Source organism: Pholis gunnellus (genome assembly GCF_910591455.1).
Source record: "Pholis gunnellus genome assembly, chromosome: 3".
NCBI classification, from domain to species: domain Eukaryota; kingdom Metazoa; phylum Chordata; class Actinopteri; order Perciformes; family Pholidae; genus Pholis; species Pholis gunnellus.
This window is the reverse complement of record NC_136529.1, coordinates 12,507,038-12,526,261: the sequence shown is the minus strand read 5'-3', so window position 1 is coordinate 12,526,261 and position 19,224 is coordinate 12,507,038. Positions and strand designations below refer to the sequence as shown.

Below are 19,224 nucleotides of genomic sequence, written 5' to 3'. Positions count from 1 at the left end.
TAGGTAAAAGGAGGCTAAGACACACCTCACCCCCGTCTACATCAAAGGAGCTGTGGTGGAGCAAGTGAATGGTTTTAATTTCCTTAGAATAAGCAGCACAAAGGTGGTGAAGAAAGTTCTTAAACAGCTGTATTTCCTAAGAAATGAGACAGCAATCCCCAGTGCCAATTTTTTGGGGAGAGGAAAGCAGCCTGGCTGGAAACACTGCTAATTGGCATGGGATGTGCACAGCCCAGGACAGGAGGGCTCCACAGCAGTTCATCAAAACCACCCAGGACATCGCTGGTACCCATCTTACAAACATCTGTGATATTGGTAAGAAGAGGTGCCTACGTAGAGCTCAAAACGTATTAAAAAACAATACCCACCCAGCATCAGCCTGTTCACCATGCTGCCGTCTGGCATGAGATACAGAAGTGTCAGTTGACGTACCACCAGACGTCAGAGCAACTTCTTTCAACCGGCTGGGAAACTCCACCCTTCAGCATGTAATATATATAGTTTAGCTTTTTTGTGTTTTTTTTTGGACTATAAACTGCATTTTGTTGCGTAACCTTGTGTTTGACAATGACAATAAATGAAACTTTGGAACTTGAAAAGTTAAGCCAGGGAAGTTATTAGGATGTCTGTAACAAAGTGGTACCCCCAGTGGCCAACATTGCCTTCCCTAGAGATTCAAATAAAGAGATTAATCTACACACACAATCATGCACAAATACTGTTTACATCGTGGTAAAAATAAAAAAAAACACGCCATAGGATTGATTTAGATTTTAATGGGTATTATACAAGTTTTCCAAAGGAAAAGAAAACATTTAACCAAGAGGCAAGTGAAACCCCACTTCCAAACCAAAACTACAACAGCATCAGCTAACAAAATGGATATTGTTATTACACTGTACCCAACAAATACTGAGCGAGGGTATCATAAGTAATGATAAGACATAAAAGTGTTTCTTGTCTAAAATATACGAGAGCACCTAAGGATGAAACCAATAGAAGGTGTTGCTTCTACTCTGTCTGACGAGGGAGCTGGAGGTGCAGAGATTTCAAATCCATTTTTCAGTTTTTGGTCTGTGGTTTAATATATACTCTATAGTTCATCAAATAATAAAGATCTTCTCAAATAACAAAATCAAGGGACAAATTATAATTTTCTGTTAGTTGTCAAACCTTGACAATCTACTGATAGGTTCATGACCTTTGATGGTTTCATTCTCCTTGTTTAAACCAACAGGTCCATCCATTCTGCTAAATGCCCTGTGATTGCAATGATACTCAGGGATACAACATCAAAATTGCAGTTTTGCAAATCCAAATATAGTCTCTTTTTGGTTTCAAGTAAGAGCAAAAAATAATATTCATAATCAATTTAAGTCTGGAACAAGCAAACATACCGACACATATCTTATTTACAATATCATTGTATTTACATCAGAGGATACTGAGGGAAAGTGTGTTAAAATTCAAAGTTCATGTTAACTTGTGTTTGGAAAAATGTAACAGGGAGTACGATGCACAATGCAAGGTTCTTTTCTTTAAAAAGTGCAATTCCTTTTCTTAAAGTAAAAAAATATATATCCATATTTTGTATATATGTAGAAATGTTGTTCATATAAACAGCATTTGTTGATTTAAGAGCCCTAAAACCAGTGACTAAAAATTAATGCTTTCTGTTGATAGGCAGCAAATTATTATAGAATATAAATTATTTTAAAATACTCAATAAATCAGAAGTACCGCATTTCAACAAAAACAGACAGCTATTGATGTTTTTCTTTTAGAAGGGCATTTGTAGACTTATCTGCAACTAATGTGGGCAAGAATATTTGCTATTTATCATGTGGTTTGGTTGCAAAAAAATTACTTGAAAACAATATTCAAACAACAAATAAAGTTGCATTATAATATTAAAAAGTAACACTTCCATAAAATGTCTAAGCATAAAACAGTGGTGGACCTGAAGGAAGCCCACCTAACCTCCAATACTTCAGGTTTATAAAATACAAAAAGTAGACAAGCTGGTATACATGCGTACATGTTTGTATATGGATGTTTTTTTTCTTGCCTGTGGAATAACAGTGCTGCGCAAGCAATATTTCTTAAAAAGTACATCCTCTACACAGTTATAAAAAGCAAGCCGATAATAAAAGTAAATAGTGGTAAACGGGTGTCTCTTGTTTCCAGTGGTCTACAATGACACCTTTGAGTGTACCAATATTTTGTGGCACCAAGAGTTTCATCAACCACTCAACATGTTTCTTCCCTTCATATTCAAGTAGTGTTATGTGGCTATATTTGCACATCTTAGAATAGCTTATACTAAAATAAAATCCTTGGACAGCGTCAGGTGTCTCTGACGTCACTGGAGAGATGTGGTCATCACTGAAAAGGTCTTTCTTAATTTCACGCTTTACAACATGCTCAGACATCATGCTACTTTCCAGTTCATTTCATAAAATTTATATATTGTCATAATATATTGATTTGAATCATATCATATTATATATGACAGATTTTTCCTCTACAAAACAGGCATTGCATTTTGCTGAGTTTTCTTTTCCCCAACAGGAGGTGCAACAAAGTCCTTAACCATGCTCCTTTTTATTGAGTCTCTTTCTCCAGTTCTGAATGTGCAATTTTATGATCCATTGGTGTGTTGTGTGGTCTGCCTGTGTGCGTCTGTGTTTGCATCCTTGGGGTCTCCAGGAGGGCTTCTGTCGGCCTGCAGGGCCAGCTGGCTTTGAAGGTCTTTAACAACACTCGCCAGGCTCTGCCGAGCTTCTCTCTCCTGCTGAAGCTCCTGTCTCAGCTGCTCACGATCAGCTTCTGCCTGCTGCAGCTGCACATGCAACTCTTCGATCTGCACGACACAACCAGACGCAGACAGCACTGAGTATAAATTATACTCAAATGAGGGATAGGATGAAGAAAACCCCAAATAGACAGAGTATATACTGGTGGTTGAGGTGATAATAAGCATGTTGCAGACATCTTACCTGAGTGGAGTACTTGACCCGGAGACGTTCAGCCTCACAGCCTTTGTCACAGACTCGCAGCTGTCTCTCCCTCTCCAATTCTCTTTTCAGCCGCCCACAGGACTCCTCCGCGTCCGTCATCTTCCTCTCCCAGTCAACGCGAAGGCGTTCAATCTCCTTTCTCAGGTTGCGCTTGGCTTCAATGGCCTCACGAAGACGGCCTTTCTTTGCCACCCTCACAAACTCCAATTCCTGTAAAAAAACAACAACATCAGAATCATTTCATGTTTAAATATTCAGAGATCACTGTCATTCCTATCACATAGCATTTCAAACAGGATGTAATACCTGCTGAAGGCTGCGTTTAGCTTGCAATGCAGCTGCTAGCTTCTCCTCCTGCTTCACTCTCAACTTGACAATCTCCTGCAGCAGTTTTTCCCGGGCCTCTTTGGTGTCTGCACCTCCGTACAGCATCTGTCTCAGGGTGTCCATTTCTGGGCAAACGGTCTCCGGCAGCCAGCCAGGTCCCTCCTGAGGTCGAGCAACACTCTGAGGGGTCAGAGTCTGAGAGACGTTGGTGCAGGCCGAAGGAGGAGAAGCCAGGGAGGAAGCTGGCACTGGACCTGCAGAAGAGAGAGTTTTAACTTTAATAAGACAGCGATTGCAAAATGTAGTTTGTCTATTGTTGTGACAAAGCTTTTAGCACTGCAAAAGACGACAGAACTAAACTAAATGATTACGTGCCTATTACTATTACTATTACTATTTTAACTATTTCTCTTTTCAGCTAACCCTTTAAACCTCTGCTTACTCGCTAGCTAGTTTTCACTCTCTCCTAAATGCGACATGTGGTGTTTTCAAATTGGTTGAGCTGCTCTACAATCATTCCACGTACATTTTTGGCAACATTACAAAGAAATAATTCATACTACAGTTAAATAGAATAGCATGTTTTAACAGCAAAATCTGCAATTTAAATTTGTCTTGTATTTCTTCAAATAAACACCGGGTGGCGCAGTTGTACAGGAATCACTCTGACCCAGCTTTGCTCTGGCTCATGTCCAGCAGCTTACTGTGTAATGCAAGTTTTAACTGTAAAATCTGTCTCTTATATCAACTGACTCTTGTAGTGTTTCAAGTTTTCCGTTTCTCTGGATCATTGCAAACACTCTGTGATGGGTTGTACTTACGATCGTCACAGTCGTCCACATCGATCTCCCCATCTGTGTCCATGTCTTCGGGTTGGTTGGCGGTACTGGAGGGGGACGGTTTTGCTGCAGGTTGTGTTTCTCCATTATGCAGCTCCTGCAGCGGCCTGGAAATGGCTGCAGGCCCCCTGCCAGGAGCGTGGCTGTCCCTGGGATGGACCGGAGGGGCCAGGGGAGCTGGTGTCAGATTGGGAGCCGCCAAAGTCTCGTGGCTCTTTGAGTAGGACCTGTGGAGGCAAATACAGGTCAATTTTAAAGCATTTCATTGGTTGAAAGCTTGATTTAACCAATAGTGTCTCTTTAAAACTGAAACTATCACAGCTCTCATGAGATGACTCACCTCTCCACCTCATTATGAGTGGCTGATTTCTCTTTTTCTGCTGCTTTAGGAGACCAGGGGCGGAAAGCAGAGGGCCTCTGTTTCAGTTGGACTTGTTTCAGATCCTGGACCAACAAACATAACAATAAACTTACGATAAACTCACAGTAAAATGCCATTAGAACATTAAATCAGCCGTGACGAGCACACTCAAAGGCCCCTCGTCATTTCACAAGGCTGAATGACTAGAGGTCATACATAAGTGATAATGTGATGATTCAAAAGGACAACGGATTTTACACCACCCCTTTGACCTTTGAGCTTAACGGCAAATCCGGTTTCACACTAGCAACATGCACACACAACAAACCTTGTGTGCAGACTTTGACAGCGATTGTAGCCAGTCGGGTTTCCTGTCTTTGTCAGCTGATGGAGATTGTAATTTGTTGAATTTCGACCTCTTTGCTTGGACGGGGCTGGGAGCCTGAGGAGAGGAGAGAGAATAGACGGTTAATCATCGCGATCCTTACAGAGATAAAGTGCGGATATTACATCATGGAGTACAGTGGATATTTCAGGAGCCCACAACTTCTAAAAATGCTACTGTATGGCTGTAAAACTGGAATATTCTTTTAGCAACACACAGATTTGTCAGAACATGACGTGAATGTTTACAGCCTTGCAGTAAAAGAGCAGAGAGTCATAAGGAAATCACAGAGAGACAAGGGGGATAGAAGATGTGTCTGTGTAAGCGTTCAGTCTCTGAGCTTGGTTTGTTTGTGTGTGTGTGTGTGTGTGTGTGTGTGTGTGTGTGTGTGTGTGTGTATGTGTGTGTGCGAGCAGTGCTTTGAGCTGAGCAGACACTCAAGCTGGTCTGGCTGGCAGCCAGCAGGGCTACATTGCTCCCTGCCAGGCAGAAGAGGCGCCATCAGGTGGAGCGGATCGACTGCTCGAACCACAGAAATATTGCAATAGAGAAACAGAGGGAGACAGAGAGGGAGATGTATTAAAGTAATTGCACTCAGATCTGACAGACGATTGAGTTGAAGTGTTCAGAGAGAGTTCATGGAGGGCTATGGAGGCATGAAATGTTGGGAGAGATTTGGAAAACCCGAGGAGGGAAGCATCTGCCGTGTTAAGTGCCACAAAGTACAGAATCTCCAGAGCCCCTGTTGTATATATATTACATGTATGTATGTGTGTGTGGCAAGCTGCAGAACCATGTGTTGAGATAGCTAACCTCCTCAGCCCTCAGGTCTGCACTTGTCAGACAGAGGATATGTTTACCTAGGCAGGCGCAGAGGCCAGCACAGACCTGCCTGCTACTCTCTTACTCACTACTATGACATTCTGCCTCCAGGAATGGCAAACACTCCCATCTCCTTGTCTGCGTGTGCGATTCAAGACAAATGATTACTCTGTCTACATTCAAAATCCTCAATGGAAACCAATCCTGCCTGGGTTGCATGTAGTTGTGAAACCTTAATCGCTGCTCCATTGTAATCACCTCGAGATGCAAATGAATGACAAACCTCATTTAGCATTAAGCGAGAAAAATGGCTGGTGATGAATCACGTCTCACAGCTTTTCTACATCAAGCGTGAGTGTGAGTGTGTGCACACGCAGCTATGAGTGGGTGTTGGGACGTGTGGGGAGATGGGTGGGTGCGGGTGTGGACTTGCATATGTGTATGTGTGTGTGGGAGCGTGTGTGCCTGGTACAGTGTGCTCAACGGTGGAGATGTTAGTCAGGTCTGGACTGTATAGCCTACCTGAACAGATACCAAAGTCGGCGATAATAAGTTGACAGAAACGACTACAAGAGTTTTACAATCATGTTAGGGGCAATTTGTCAAGCAAAAATTAATATCTATTCTCTAGTTCAAGCTTTGATAATGTGAGGATCTGCTGTTGTTCTCTGATTTATATCACTGAAAATTGAATATATTTAGGTTTTGGTTGGTGAAAACAAGCAATATCAAGACATCGCCTTGAGCTCTGGGAAATCATGATCAGCATTTCTCACTGTTTTCTAACATTTCATAGAGTAAATACTAAACTATAAAATGGCAAACTTCAGACTCTCTGCTGACAAATCACTGCACTTTGTTTCCTATTCCCGGATAAATTATCATTATCTTTTGACTTTATTGATATTTTAATAACCTTTCTGAATACCTCTCTTTTAATTAGGTTTTTGATAGCTATTATGATGCATCATCTGTTTTTATCATTCATTAGCACTCTGTGAAATATGCCTGGAGTTTATTTGAACTTTTATGTATTTTCATGTTTATTTAAGTGTATTTGTTTGATTATTTAAATTTTTTTACAGATTTATTGGTAACAATTTACTTTAACTCTGTTATATAGTATTTATAAACACAATTATTTTCTTTATTAAATGGTTTATAACACACTATATTGTAGTTGTAAGCAGATATAAGTGTTTTTAAATAATGTATATGTCAACAACTATAATTCCTCATGTGATCACCAATGAGTGGAGGTCGAGTAAACTTGAATTGATTGAATATTGAATCGATAATTGAATAACATTTATTACAAAATAATTTATATGACTTTTTATAGCATTTTCTGAATATGTTAACTGTTCATTTTATTGGTTAGTCTTGTTTTGTTTTCTTATTATTTTCTTTGTTAAATGTTCAAAATAAAATATATCTAATCTAATGAATGACAATATATTAAAACACAGTTGTTATAATATACAGTAAAATATGTCTGCTCACAATTACAGCAAAGTGTGTTCTAAACTATTTATTAAATGTTAATATACTGCTTATAAATGCTTCATAGGGGCATGACATGTTTGTCTGGACACTCCCCTCTCGCCTCCCTGACTCACAAATGTCTCGACCTGTTTGACCAGTAACCACATTACACACACACACACACATACACACACACACACGCCGAGCGTCCTGTTTGGTTTTGCTAAGATAGGTTAATTATGTTTACCCAGACCTCCTGCTGACTGCATCCTGCTCAGCAATAGTGACTTGGCCGCTCACCTGCCTGACTCAAGGCCGGTAGTTTTCTAAGAACTGCTGCCATGGTGTAATCAGACTCTGTAATTACTGGCATGACTGTTGTTTTCCCGACAAAAGGATGTCTGCCTGTCTGGTACTATTTCTACCCTGAGGTTTACAGCTCCAGGAAGGCTAGGAGCGCTAGACATAATAGAGTCAGAAAACAGACACTCCCAGACACCACAAGGGACCTGCTGGCTAAATCTGACACTGACCTCACAGGAGAGCAGCCGCACGGGCTTAACTCACCACCACATCATAGACATAGCATGGCCACGAAGTCATAACACCCTCCTCGTACATCCTACTGCCTAGCAGGTCCCACTGAGCCAGATTATAGGACATCCCTCTCTCCCTCCCCCCCCCCCCCTCTCTCTCTCTCTCTGGTAAGAGAGGGAGACTTCCTCTGAGGAGTTTGCTTTGGCCGAGTCCCCTGTGGGAACTGAGTCTTGAGTGGGAGGGGGGTGGGCCAGGGGAGCGGGACCACAGAGGAAGCACTGAGCTGAAGGAATGTATACTTGAAGGCCAAGTACAGCCTCTCCTTTAAGTCTCCATTCAAGCATTGCCCTTTTCAACTCGCCATTGTATGATATTTCTTTGAGGCGCTGTAATGAGGGAGCGTTTCAAAGCAAACCTGTAGGCTAAACAGGTTTTAATAGCAGCTGGGCAAGAGGAGACATGCTTTATTTTTTAATTAGTGCCACATAATTGTATGGTAATACCGGGATAAGCCCCAGCTATTTTGATGCTGGCATGGGAGATAATCACTGAGAAACACGTTACACAACACAACAAATCACAAACATATCAATGTCTAGCGTTTGACCTGCTTGAAGAATCATTTGTCAATATTGTGCTAACTGGAGCATGGTGGCAATTGAACTGTTATTTCACTTGAACATGGAGCTAATCAACAGTATTTGTTTATTGAACCATGATGCAGTAAATCTGGGACCAAACCAGGGTCGGCCTTTGTTGGTATGGAGGTTTAATTTAACCAGATATATATATACTGTATATATACATACCACAGAGAATGCTGATTAAAGAGTCGGTTCACCCAAAATAAATAAAAACATATATTCTCATGAAAGTATCTAACCATCCAGATAGTGTTGGTTTAACTTGCACAGGTTGAAAATATTTGTCAATACAATAACAATTGACTTTTTGGGGGGGCATTAATTATAATATTTAATATTTAAAAAACGTAGGATCTTCAATCAGCCTTCTGACTGCTGTGTTTCTTGCCCTGCCAGACTTCTGTCAGAAGATTGATACCACGCTTAAGTCTGTACAGTAAATATGAAGCTACAACCTGGAAGCTGGAAACAATGGGAAACAGTTAAAATAAACGGGACCACCGAGACAAACAAGATACAACATGACACTTTGGAGTTGCAGGTAGACTTTACCACAAAGCCAGGCTAGCTGTCTTTCCATAGTTTCCAGTCGTTATGCTAAGCTAAGCTAACCAGCTGCTGGCTGTAGCTTCATATTCACCGTACAGACATGAGAGTGATATCAATCTTCTCATCTAACTATCCCCAAGAAAGCAACTAAGTGCATTTCCCAAAACGTTAAGCTATTCCTCTTATAACTTTACCTACATACATGTTGACAAACCTTATAATAGCAGGCTAAATCAAAACGTTGAGCATCTGCTGTGCCACTTAAAAAAAACTCAAATTAAATTATCAAGAAATAAAACATGAGGCTCTCATCTGGTGGGACAAAAATAGTTTCCCCCGCTGAATTTCCTCGGACAACCGTCATACAATACCAACGCATGGTGCATGATAGCATGGCATTAAGAAAAGTGCACAGCAACAAGACACAACAGTTTCAGATTACAGCCTCTTTTCCCCTCCTAAACCCCTGAATGTAATCCTCAGATCGACATGTGCTTAGTGGGGCGCTGTCTCACTCAAGGGCACACCAACTGGCACGGCTTGCTTGGGTAACAGCCTTAGTTGGAAGTGAGAGAATACTAGTTTTAGTAATCTGATCCCTGTAGTTTGGTGTGGATGTTCCCAGAGATGCCCTGAGCCATCTATTCAACTCTCACTGCATAAATTGTGCGACAGTCTCTTGATTTATATAAAGCCCTGTGGTCGCTTTGTAACAGCTGGGGGAAAATTATTGGTGTCTGCCCAGAATATCCGTGAAACTTCATCCCTACTCCACACAGATACAGCTCAAGCTTCCATTTCCACTCACTAAATCTTAGCTTAATTTATCAATTTATTCTGTCTCCGATGTGCCCAGTTTGAGGATATACTGTTTGTATAGCTGAACTGAGCCACGACAGTAGGAAACACAAAGAGAGCTGCAGGGCTTGGCATAAGGTCGGCATTACAGTAAAGCTTATTGGATTGCCCTAATTGTCTTTGGGATTGAGACTCGATGAGGTCTGAGGCGGACGCAGGGCGAGCTGCTGCTCCTAAAGGTGGAAAATATCTCATCAGGTTCGCACAGCGTGACACATTTAGCTTAAAGGCACAAGTGTTAAAGAAGTATTCAGCATTTGTCAAGCATTCATAAAGTGAGCTGCATGTGGGACATGAATGTTAGATCTAGAGACCCCAGTGAAAGCAGTTGCGGTAATTCCTACAGAACACCCGTACATCTTTGTAATTTTACTTACTGTACCTGTATTATTTTGTCTTAAATTCACCTCACTCAATGCAAACAAACAAGTTCAAATTTGAATCGAAACTATTAAGACGCACCAAAACTCTCTCTAATCCTTTGATGACATGTTTCATTTCTACCTTCTGCGTCATGAAAAAAAAACCTGTTCCTGATTGAAATGAATTCCCTGAGAAGATCATCTTGCTTGTGAGAGCAAACAAAAAGAAAGATTACTGTACTACTGCACGGCGGGAAACGAATTCCAATTCAGGTCCAAACAAGGCAACCAAAACAGGACATGCCCGCCTGACTTTCTTCCAGTATATTGAAAGTGGTGTCCAAATCACTGTCTCTCCCTCAGAGGATGACCTCACACTACAAAGGGCTCATAAGTCATTTCAACAGACATGGAAACCCAAGACTAAAAGACACGAAACAGATATCACCGCAGATTATACATTATTAGCATGAGCATGTTTGGTATGGTTGTGAGGCAAAGTTATCTTAGTAAATGAAACGTGCTCTCCAACTGGTGTATTTATAGACGCACATAGCGCCAAATTCAGCAGATAGTTGTCTGAGCCCCCCTGGTGTAGGCCTACTATTGGAAGAAGAGAATTAAACATCAGACCACATGATCTGAGGGAAGACGCAAGGCTGTGTCTGCAAACCAATAAAGGCAGACACACACACACACACACACACACTACTGCATATCCACTGGGACATATCCTGCATATCCAATGGGACACACACACGCACACACACACACACACACACACACACACACACACACACACACACACACACACACACACACACACACACAATGCCTTTATGCTTCTATTCCCATTTAGCACACATATAGTGTAGCAGCAGCTGCAGTGCTAACCAGGAGGCCGGAGGGGATGAAGGTTAACGAGAAAGACAGAGAAAGAGGGAAAGAGCAAAGACAGACTCGTGCTGACCTACGTTCATGGAATTTAATTTAGTGCTCCTGAAGGGTAAAACGAATTCCTACTTGAAGAGTATTCACGCAACTTTCAGGAACATCATGAATAAAAGAAGAAAGGTCTGCTTCAAATTTGTAAGGAAATTAGATTCAAAATCCAATTACCACTTTGGCTTTGGTTGATTCTGGGTTCAAAACATCTCACAGTTCAGGCTTAAAGTCAAACAAATGAAATATTTATTCATGTAAATATTACTTATTCCTTTTTTTCTCTTCTTTGCATTTATTGATTAAAGACAACTCTGACCATGTCGTTTTACCTGCAACCCTACTGGAATACACAGTGTTGATTCAGATTGTCTCTGTGCTTGAATTGAATTAAGGAAAGATGTGAGAAAGTCTTTGTCGGGGAGACTCAAATGGTTTCCAGGCAGGCCTGAGCAAGAACACTTCACACACCTAAAATAAAGGAATTCTCAATGCGTCTCAGCTTTTTTTCACTGTTCCAAAATTACAAAGTAATCAATATTTCTGTCATTTCATTAAATATCATGCAGCAGTGTTGCAGCATTTCTGTGGCTGTATCCTGACGTTCATACATGTGTGCGTGCCTCAACAGAACTTGATCTGTTGTGCAGCAGTGCCAACGCCATCTTTGCCGTGCAAGCTTAATCCCTTGGCATTACACTCATCTGACTCTGTGCCGGTGATGCTTCTCTGCCTCTGTGAGTTTAAATTATACACAAGTTACGTTTACTTGAGGCTTGATAATTTGGGACGTAAAACTCTTTGAGATATTCTACAATTCAAGGTTGGGTAAAGATGAGTAATGCCAACATTTACACCTCTTATCTACAATGTAAATAGAGTTTCACTTGTATGGCTGCAATTTCATTTCAACAAGGGGAATTTGTTTTTTTTCTTTAGCAAGAAGTGTAACAAACTGAGTTACAAATTATAACTGAGTTATATATACACTTTATATGGGTCTATTAAAATATTTCTTTTAAAGGGGCATTCAAGTGATTTAGTATTGCACATTTATACATAATACATCTGTTTTCACAGGCTGAAAAAGTGCTCTCTGTGATGAGTAAACGGACCTTTATGTGTGTACAATCAATTTGATGAAATCATTTCTGGAGCAAAAGACGAACAGAAGATTTTATGTCTGAATACAAGTCAGCGATGGCAGCGTGATGAAAGAGACGAGTGAAGATCTGTGGTTTTCTCACTGAAATAAACCAACGCTGTCCCATCTGAGACAGTTGGGTGTGTTAACAAACCATCCTCTCATCAGAGGTCAGATGTCTCCAGACTGGAAACCTCGGTTTGTCACTGATAAGCACATCCCTGCCTGTTCGCAGGGAAGCGTGCGCCGCCGTTCTCGCTGTTAGCACACTCCCTCTGCTCTACAACAAGACAGCAAGTCCAGTGTCTGACTGGCTGGGTTTTAATCCTGCAGATTAATGCTAATGCCACGGCAAAGAAGGCAGAAAGACGATTAAAATGTCACTGGATAACCTCTCCACAACCCAAACAGTAACAGCTCCGAATACACAGACCATTATATCACTTGCAGTACCTGGTACTGCAGGACTCCTCTGCACCTCCCTCACAGGGCAGAGACAGGGAAGGAGTCAGGACAGGAGGAGGCCTGGGAGAACGACGGAGGGGAGGGAGAGCAACCGCATGGGGACTGCTAGTTCCAACAGCAGTGGTTTAGACCTCCAGTGTCTGAGAGATTGACGGGCCAGATTACAGACCACCTCGTCCTTAATGACACCCAAGAACTCAGATAGCATCTTGCGATACTGAACTCGTGATTTTTTCTTTTTTTAATATGTCAGTGTATGTGAATCAAAATCCCTGCTCGGTAATGTGACATGATACTCACAGGGGGCTTATCTGGCCATCATGTTGCTGTCTTCTCCCTTCCAGCTGCAAATAACTATTCTTATTATCGATTCATCTGAGGAATTATTTTAATTAACTATTTTGATTAATCGATCCATTGTTAAAGAATGAAATGCTGATAACAATTGCTTGTTTTGTCTTTCTAACAGTCCCAAACCCGAAAATCTAATAATTTTTCTATCAGATACGACAAAGAAAATCAGCATTTCAGAAGCTGGAAATGGAAAAAAATATTTGCTTCAAAAATGATTTTAGCAATTAATTCATCATCAAAATAGTTGCAGATATTTTTCTAATTATTTCAGCTTCTAACTAGTCCATCTTTCCATTTCTAGGTCATGAGCATATATTGCAGACTAAATATATACCATACTTTCAGCAGACCTAGTGCTTTAAATAATCTAATTTGAGCAACAATGACCATGAGCACAGTAACACACAGCTAATTTAGCTAAACCACATGAGCACATGCCCCCCCGAGCAGCCAGTGGAGAGGAGAGCAGGTGGTAGGTTTATTTGGAAAGATGAAAATGGGATGAATACCAGAGGTTAAGAGGTGTGAGGAGCCGGGACGGGGGTAGACGGGGATTTAGGGGAGGAGGTCATAAAAACTGTGAGAGGGCGAGGTGAAATTAGGGTCACTGCTCACTCAGGGTCCCATGTGATGTCATTTCACCAACACAGTATATGTCCCGAGAAGTGCTCGGGAGCTAATTGGTTGAACCGAGGTAATAAATCCTGCTGAAATTTATAGATACCATTCTAGTCGTTCTGTTGAAATGCTGCCTTTCTGGTCACCACGTTAGAAAACATAATCTCCTCTCCACCTCGATTGTTTCTAAGACCATTCAAACCATGACATACTATTGAAGTTGACACCTAATGTGCCTTATAATGGCATTCTTTTTGTTTGAATAACTTTGAACTTCAAATTCAGCTTATAAGCTTGAAAGGATCATAGCCTTTGTACTGCACCACCATACAGGAGGTGAGAAAGCTGCGCTGGTTGAAAAAAGCTAATGGGTCCATTCAGAGAGACAGGAAACTGTACGAATAAAAGACCTTATATTAAAGAGCAATAGGGAGCCTTGACATTACTGAAGAGAATTACAGCTCATGAAGAAAAAGATCCAGTGGGTTTTATAAGTGTTCGACCAATTAACTGTCAACACATTTTCCAAACTACACTGGGAGTAATTGCCTCTGAAAATCTCCTCTGAGTCAAATGTAGGAGGGCCTCACAGTGCGAGTGTGTGTACAGAGTAATATTTGACAGAGATCAAATAGCATTTCACTTGTTTCCACTTGTTCAAGGAATTGTCTGTAAGGGAAATAGGGGATAAAACACCCACAACATCCGCTCTTAAGAACACACATTCCATCCTTAAACACTGGTTTAGTTTCCCTCCTCCGTTCATAGGAAAACATATCTGCTTACAGAAGTAAATAGGTGAGAGGACTCGAGCCTGGCAGCTTCCATAAAATGAATACGAGCGCTCTAAAATGGAGGGCTACGAGGGGCGGGTGGTGGACCGCAGCACCTCATGAATTCTGCAATTTGCCGTCTGTTTCTTGACTCTGAAAAAATTCTTGGAAATGTCTTTTCCTGGATGATTTTATTGCACAAGAGCCTGTGTTTTTCTCCATGGCAACCACATAACAGTAAAGCCCAACTAAGCTCTGACTCAACAAACAGAACTCCACAAAATACCCATTTCAGCGCCAGGGTTTTCCCCCCATCGCCCAGCTTTCCTGCAAACCCTGCCCGAGACGGCTTTAAAACAGAGGCCGAATGATCGCACTGACCATGAATGAAGACACATGCTGGGATTAATCAGGGCACATATGTGACATGCTGCAGAAGATATGTGCAGGGAAAGATCCTCGCCGGCCCCTGACGAGCCTCAGGTGCTGCATGGGCTCAGGCTTTCACGCGGGCCAGAGCCATGACACGTTCAGTACAGTAGGACGGGCAGCAGCTGGGTACTGTTAACCTGAGGGAGCCTCGCTTTAAGCAACAGCAGGTTCAGAACAAATACACAGGACAGAGCGTTACATAAAGGTCTGTCTCTCTCTTGGTGGGCTGAGCTGGAAGGATGCAGGCGCTTTGTGGCGCTAACGTAGCCGCTAACAGGGAAGGCTGGCCAGGGATTAGTGTTGCAGGCAGGCACAGGCCTGAGAGGAGGGCATGATGTGTGTAACTATGTAATCTCCATGGCCTCTCCCAGCAAATCTATGAGACCTGCAGTTTGGACAAGATAACTTACAAGAGACTAATTACACAGAGTACCGCAATACATGCCAACTAGCTTGCGTTGGAGAGGCAATTGACACTCTGTATTATATTCATGCTTTCAAAAGTCAAATTTGTTTTTAATTCCTGGCCGTCATTTATTGCAAAGACAAAGTTGTTTGAAGGAGACTCGTCGTCCTCCCACCACCTGTCCTTGAATCATACTCATCACTTAGCACGCCAGGAGAGGATTTAGTTCGCTGCTTTCTCATTGGTGAACCGCCAATCTTCTTGTCTTGACTAGTTAAAGCCATTCCTAAGAAAACAGGACGTGTCTGCTAAACTGTAACTTAAGACAACAGTGAGCTAGGCCGCAGTTTCAGCTGCTGTTGAGCAGCTGAAAAGGCTGTTAGCGTGTGTGGTTGCTCTCAGTCTTTCAGAGGCTTCACCCTTGCAAAACACACAATCAAACAAAATTATCCTTTATTTGTTGCATATAAGGTCATTGCAAAGGGGCATGGGAGGCTGCCAACTTTTCTCTTTGCCTCTCCAGTACTCCCCGTCTACCTCGTAGTGAGCACAGAGGAGTATGCCGCAGGGAGGGGAGGCCCTACACAGGAACTCAATAATAACTTTCAGCAGTCTAGCCAGGAGGCTGGAAGCCCAGACTGCGGCTGTTCCCTCCTGTCCTCGTCCCTCCCTCCGCACAGCCCCACGCTCCTCCCTTCACCCCCCTCCTCCTGCTGGCCTGTGTCTGCTCCACAGGACTGATGCATTCTGCAGACAGGCCAGCGCTCTTAAAGAGACACAGGCCACATATTTATCCCCTGAATCACTGCAGTGGACGGAACCACTAAAGCAAGAGCAGAGCCCTTCATTTCCAGCCTCTCAATCAAGGGCCTGGGCTTTATTTCACTCCTTTTCTTAAAGCTCGACACTCTGACATGACGCAAAATGTGAGTGTATAAACAGGCTGAAGTATGTTGAGAGGCTCTCAGTGAATCTCTGGCTGGATTATTTTACCGTGGCATGCCTTTGAAGGTGTCTTTGATGCTTTCTTTAAAGTTTGTCAAGTGCAATCAATGTTCCTGGCAATGGCAGCATATTTAATACCATTGTCATGATAATTTTTGGAGACTCTCCAAAATAATCATAATATGGACTCTGAAATGATACTGGCACCACTGACTGAGGTTCTGCTTTATAAATTGCCTCTGGCGTTAGGGTGTTACGAGGGACATTACATTACATTGTGGCATCTACCTCAAAGGAAACTAGGAGATTAGGTAACGACTATTGTAATCATCGATTACTATGAGCTTTTAAACTGCAGCAACTTTAAGATACGCTGTTGGAGTTGGAATTGCCATCAATCAATTGTTTGGTTTCCTGCTGGGTATATTTGTGTCACTCAAAACGTTGCTGATACATTTTCCACAAAATTATTTTTTGGTCTTAATGAGTGAAAATACCCAACTCACACTTTTTATTCCCCCTATTTTATGAGTTGAACCGAGCATGAGCCGCCTAAATAGCGTGTGACTGAGCAGTGCCGTGTTGAGCTCTATACCACAGCAAGGAAACGATTAAAAATGTATTAGAGTTGAGTGACACAGAAACCTACAAGGGCGTGCCTACCAAACACGCTCTTATTCTTTTGCTGTCAGCACTTTTCGTCTGTTCATATACAAACTGTACAAAGCGGAAGAGGGTCTAAAAAAAAGAACACCAGACCATCCAAGAGAAAGAGGTCAATATAACTAATTTATACAACAAACACATTGGGGTCCACTCTTATATTACTATTATTTCCATACCACCCAACGGATGTATGTACATACAGCTCCATGATGTTCTATTACTTAGATATCTTGAAGGGGCTTAAGGGTTAACACATCTCAGCTGCAGCATAACAAAAGATGAAATCGCTATGGGAGGTATCAGTGCCAGAGTCAGCAAAGCAGCACAGTCCTCTGCAATGATAACCCCATTCTGGAAAACCTATAAGGCTGAGCATCCAGCGTCCGATGGACCAGACAGCGCCAGCTCAGGCTCTTAAAACTGGGAAAGAAATCTTCCAGCAGAACATAACTGAGACTCTCAGGAGTGTCTTCATTGCAGAAATCTCCACGAAAATCTCACTGGCCTCTAGCTCCAGTATTTTCATGGCTTAACAATGCTGTTATTCCCACTTACTGTAAATCAGATGTGCAAACAAAATAAAGCTGCAACCTAACTGCGAGACTGTTACTGGACAAAAAGGGAGAACCTGGATTCTGTAGTTGTACAAAACAACTTACTGTTCGTTACTCTGTGGGGTGCAGGGCGCTTTGAGAGGGTGACGCATACCCAAACAACACCAAGCCATTGAATCACCAGTGTTACGCAGCCACATAATTCTGCACCATCTGTAGGACTCAGATCTGATCTTTTGCATAGCATAACAAGCTCACGGCAAAGCAACAACAAGGGGACACACACTCACTGAGCTACCATCTTCTGAAACACTATTCAGACACAGCCGGCTCATTAAATCGAAACAAAGATCTCTTGCCCAGAATACATCTTTATTTGCAGCAGTGATAACAGCTTCACGGTGACGTCCTCTCCTTTGCCCTCGAACTCTGAACCAACTGTCCCCTCCTTCACCTAACAAGGCAGATGCAGGATGAAAAAGAAGGCAATGAACTTCTGACCTGTCATTCAGACTGCAGAAGAAGCTTTGCAGCTCGGGGGCAACCGGAGTCCACCATCGACTCTGTCTCTCCTCCCCTCAATGTCTCACCCAACCATCTCATAAACCCCCACTAAAAACCTCCTGCTCCCCCTTTTATGGCTGCCAGATGGTGGGGAGGCCTCCGTGCCTCTGGACTTGCCTCTCCAGTCTAGTAAAACCAGTTGACCTCAGCAACATAAAAACTGCTATTTATGAAAAGGCTTGGAACAAAACACACAAACATCCTGCCACTGAAACAATCAAACGCCATCTCATCTCCCAAAGAGCCCTTTTACAAGATGAGAGCCGAACAGCAGAGGCACCAATAGACATGTACCCCTGCTCTGGGGTGGTGGTGAGGTCCAGATGTAGCGACTACACCCAGGTACGCTATTTTTTTTCTTCTGTGTGAAGGGATTTTATTTGCGTGCCTTGGGTGTGAGCGCAGGACTTTGGCAGCTTCTAAATTTCTCCCTGAGAAACGGAGAAGCAAAACAAACAGAGCCGTCTGCATTCAGGTCGAAGCTGAACCGCAGAACCACAGTCTGGCCTGCGGTTCACAACATTCTGTTCCAGCACTGACTTCACCTAAAACAAACACTCTCAAGACCCGTCCACCTCAGCCAGAGAAAGAGAGGAATCCGAGAAAAAGTTTAGATTTGATCCCCTTTCTCGCACTTCTTCTTCTGCTACTTCTCTGACCGAAGTTTTCACCAAGTGCTGGGCAAATGTTTTCACTGACTTGTCACTTGTGTAGGAGTTGTGGCCTTTGACGGCATGCTCGGACTGAGTCCAAGGTTTGTGAGCGTGCAGAGTCGGGGTGGGATTGAGGGATAAATGGCCACGGATCGCCTTGTTATAAAACAGCACTACAATCAATGGCTTCCTTTTACTGCAAATCAATTTAAGTCATTATCTGTTCTTCCAATAACAACTTTCTTTCCCCTCTGCTCACCTCAGATGCCCTCCCTTTTTTCTTCTTCCTTTATTTGTTCTACTGGTTGGAATCTACCATTTATGTCCTGCAATTCAACCTGACCTCCAAGCAACCCCTAGTGTGGCTGCCTAAGCCATTAAGGTAGCTGCGACTGCGGGTTATTAGTGTGATAAAAGTTTACTGTCCCTCCAGCCACTCTGCACGGCTGCTGTTTGACGCCTCTGAGGAGCAAGTCTGTGGAACCTTTCACACAGCAGAGGGCATTTGGTCAGTAGGCC

The 19,224-nt window shown here is 42.5% G+C and overlaps 1 protein-coding gene across 1 annotated transcript in view; it reads right to left on the bottom strand.

Moving 5' to 3' along the window:
* Nucleotides 1–760: 760 nt before the first annotated feature.
* Nucleotides 761–19,224, bottom strand: part of skib (v-ski avian sarcoma viral oncogene homolog b) — a 29,982-nt gene continuing 11,518 nt past the window's right edge. Inside the window, exons 2-7 of the mRNA XM_079156758.1 lie at nt 4,876–4,989; nt 4,527–4,630; nt 4,169–4,413; nt 3,327–3,601; nt 3,000–3,230; nt 761–2,863 (exon numbers count right to left, since the gene is read on the bottom strand). Of these exons, the coding sequence (XP_079012884.1) occupies nt 2,642–2,863; nt 3,000–3,230; nt 3,327–3,601; nt 4,169–4,413; nt 4,527–4,630; nt 4,876–4,989 (1,191 nt within the window). The 3' untranslated portion in view covers nt 761–2,641. The remainder of the gene's footprint in view (nt 2,864–2,999; nt 3,231–3,326; nt 3,602–4,168; nt 4,414–4,526; nt 4,631–4,875; nt 4,990–19,224) is intronic.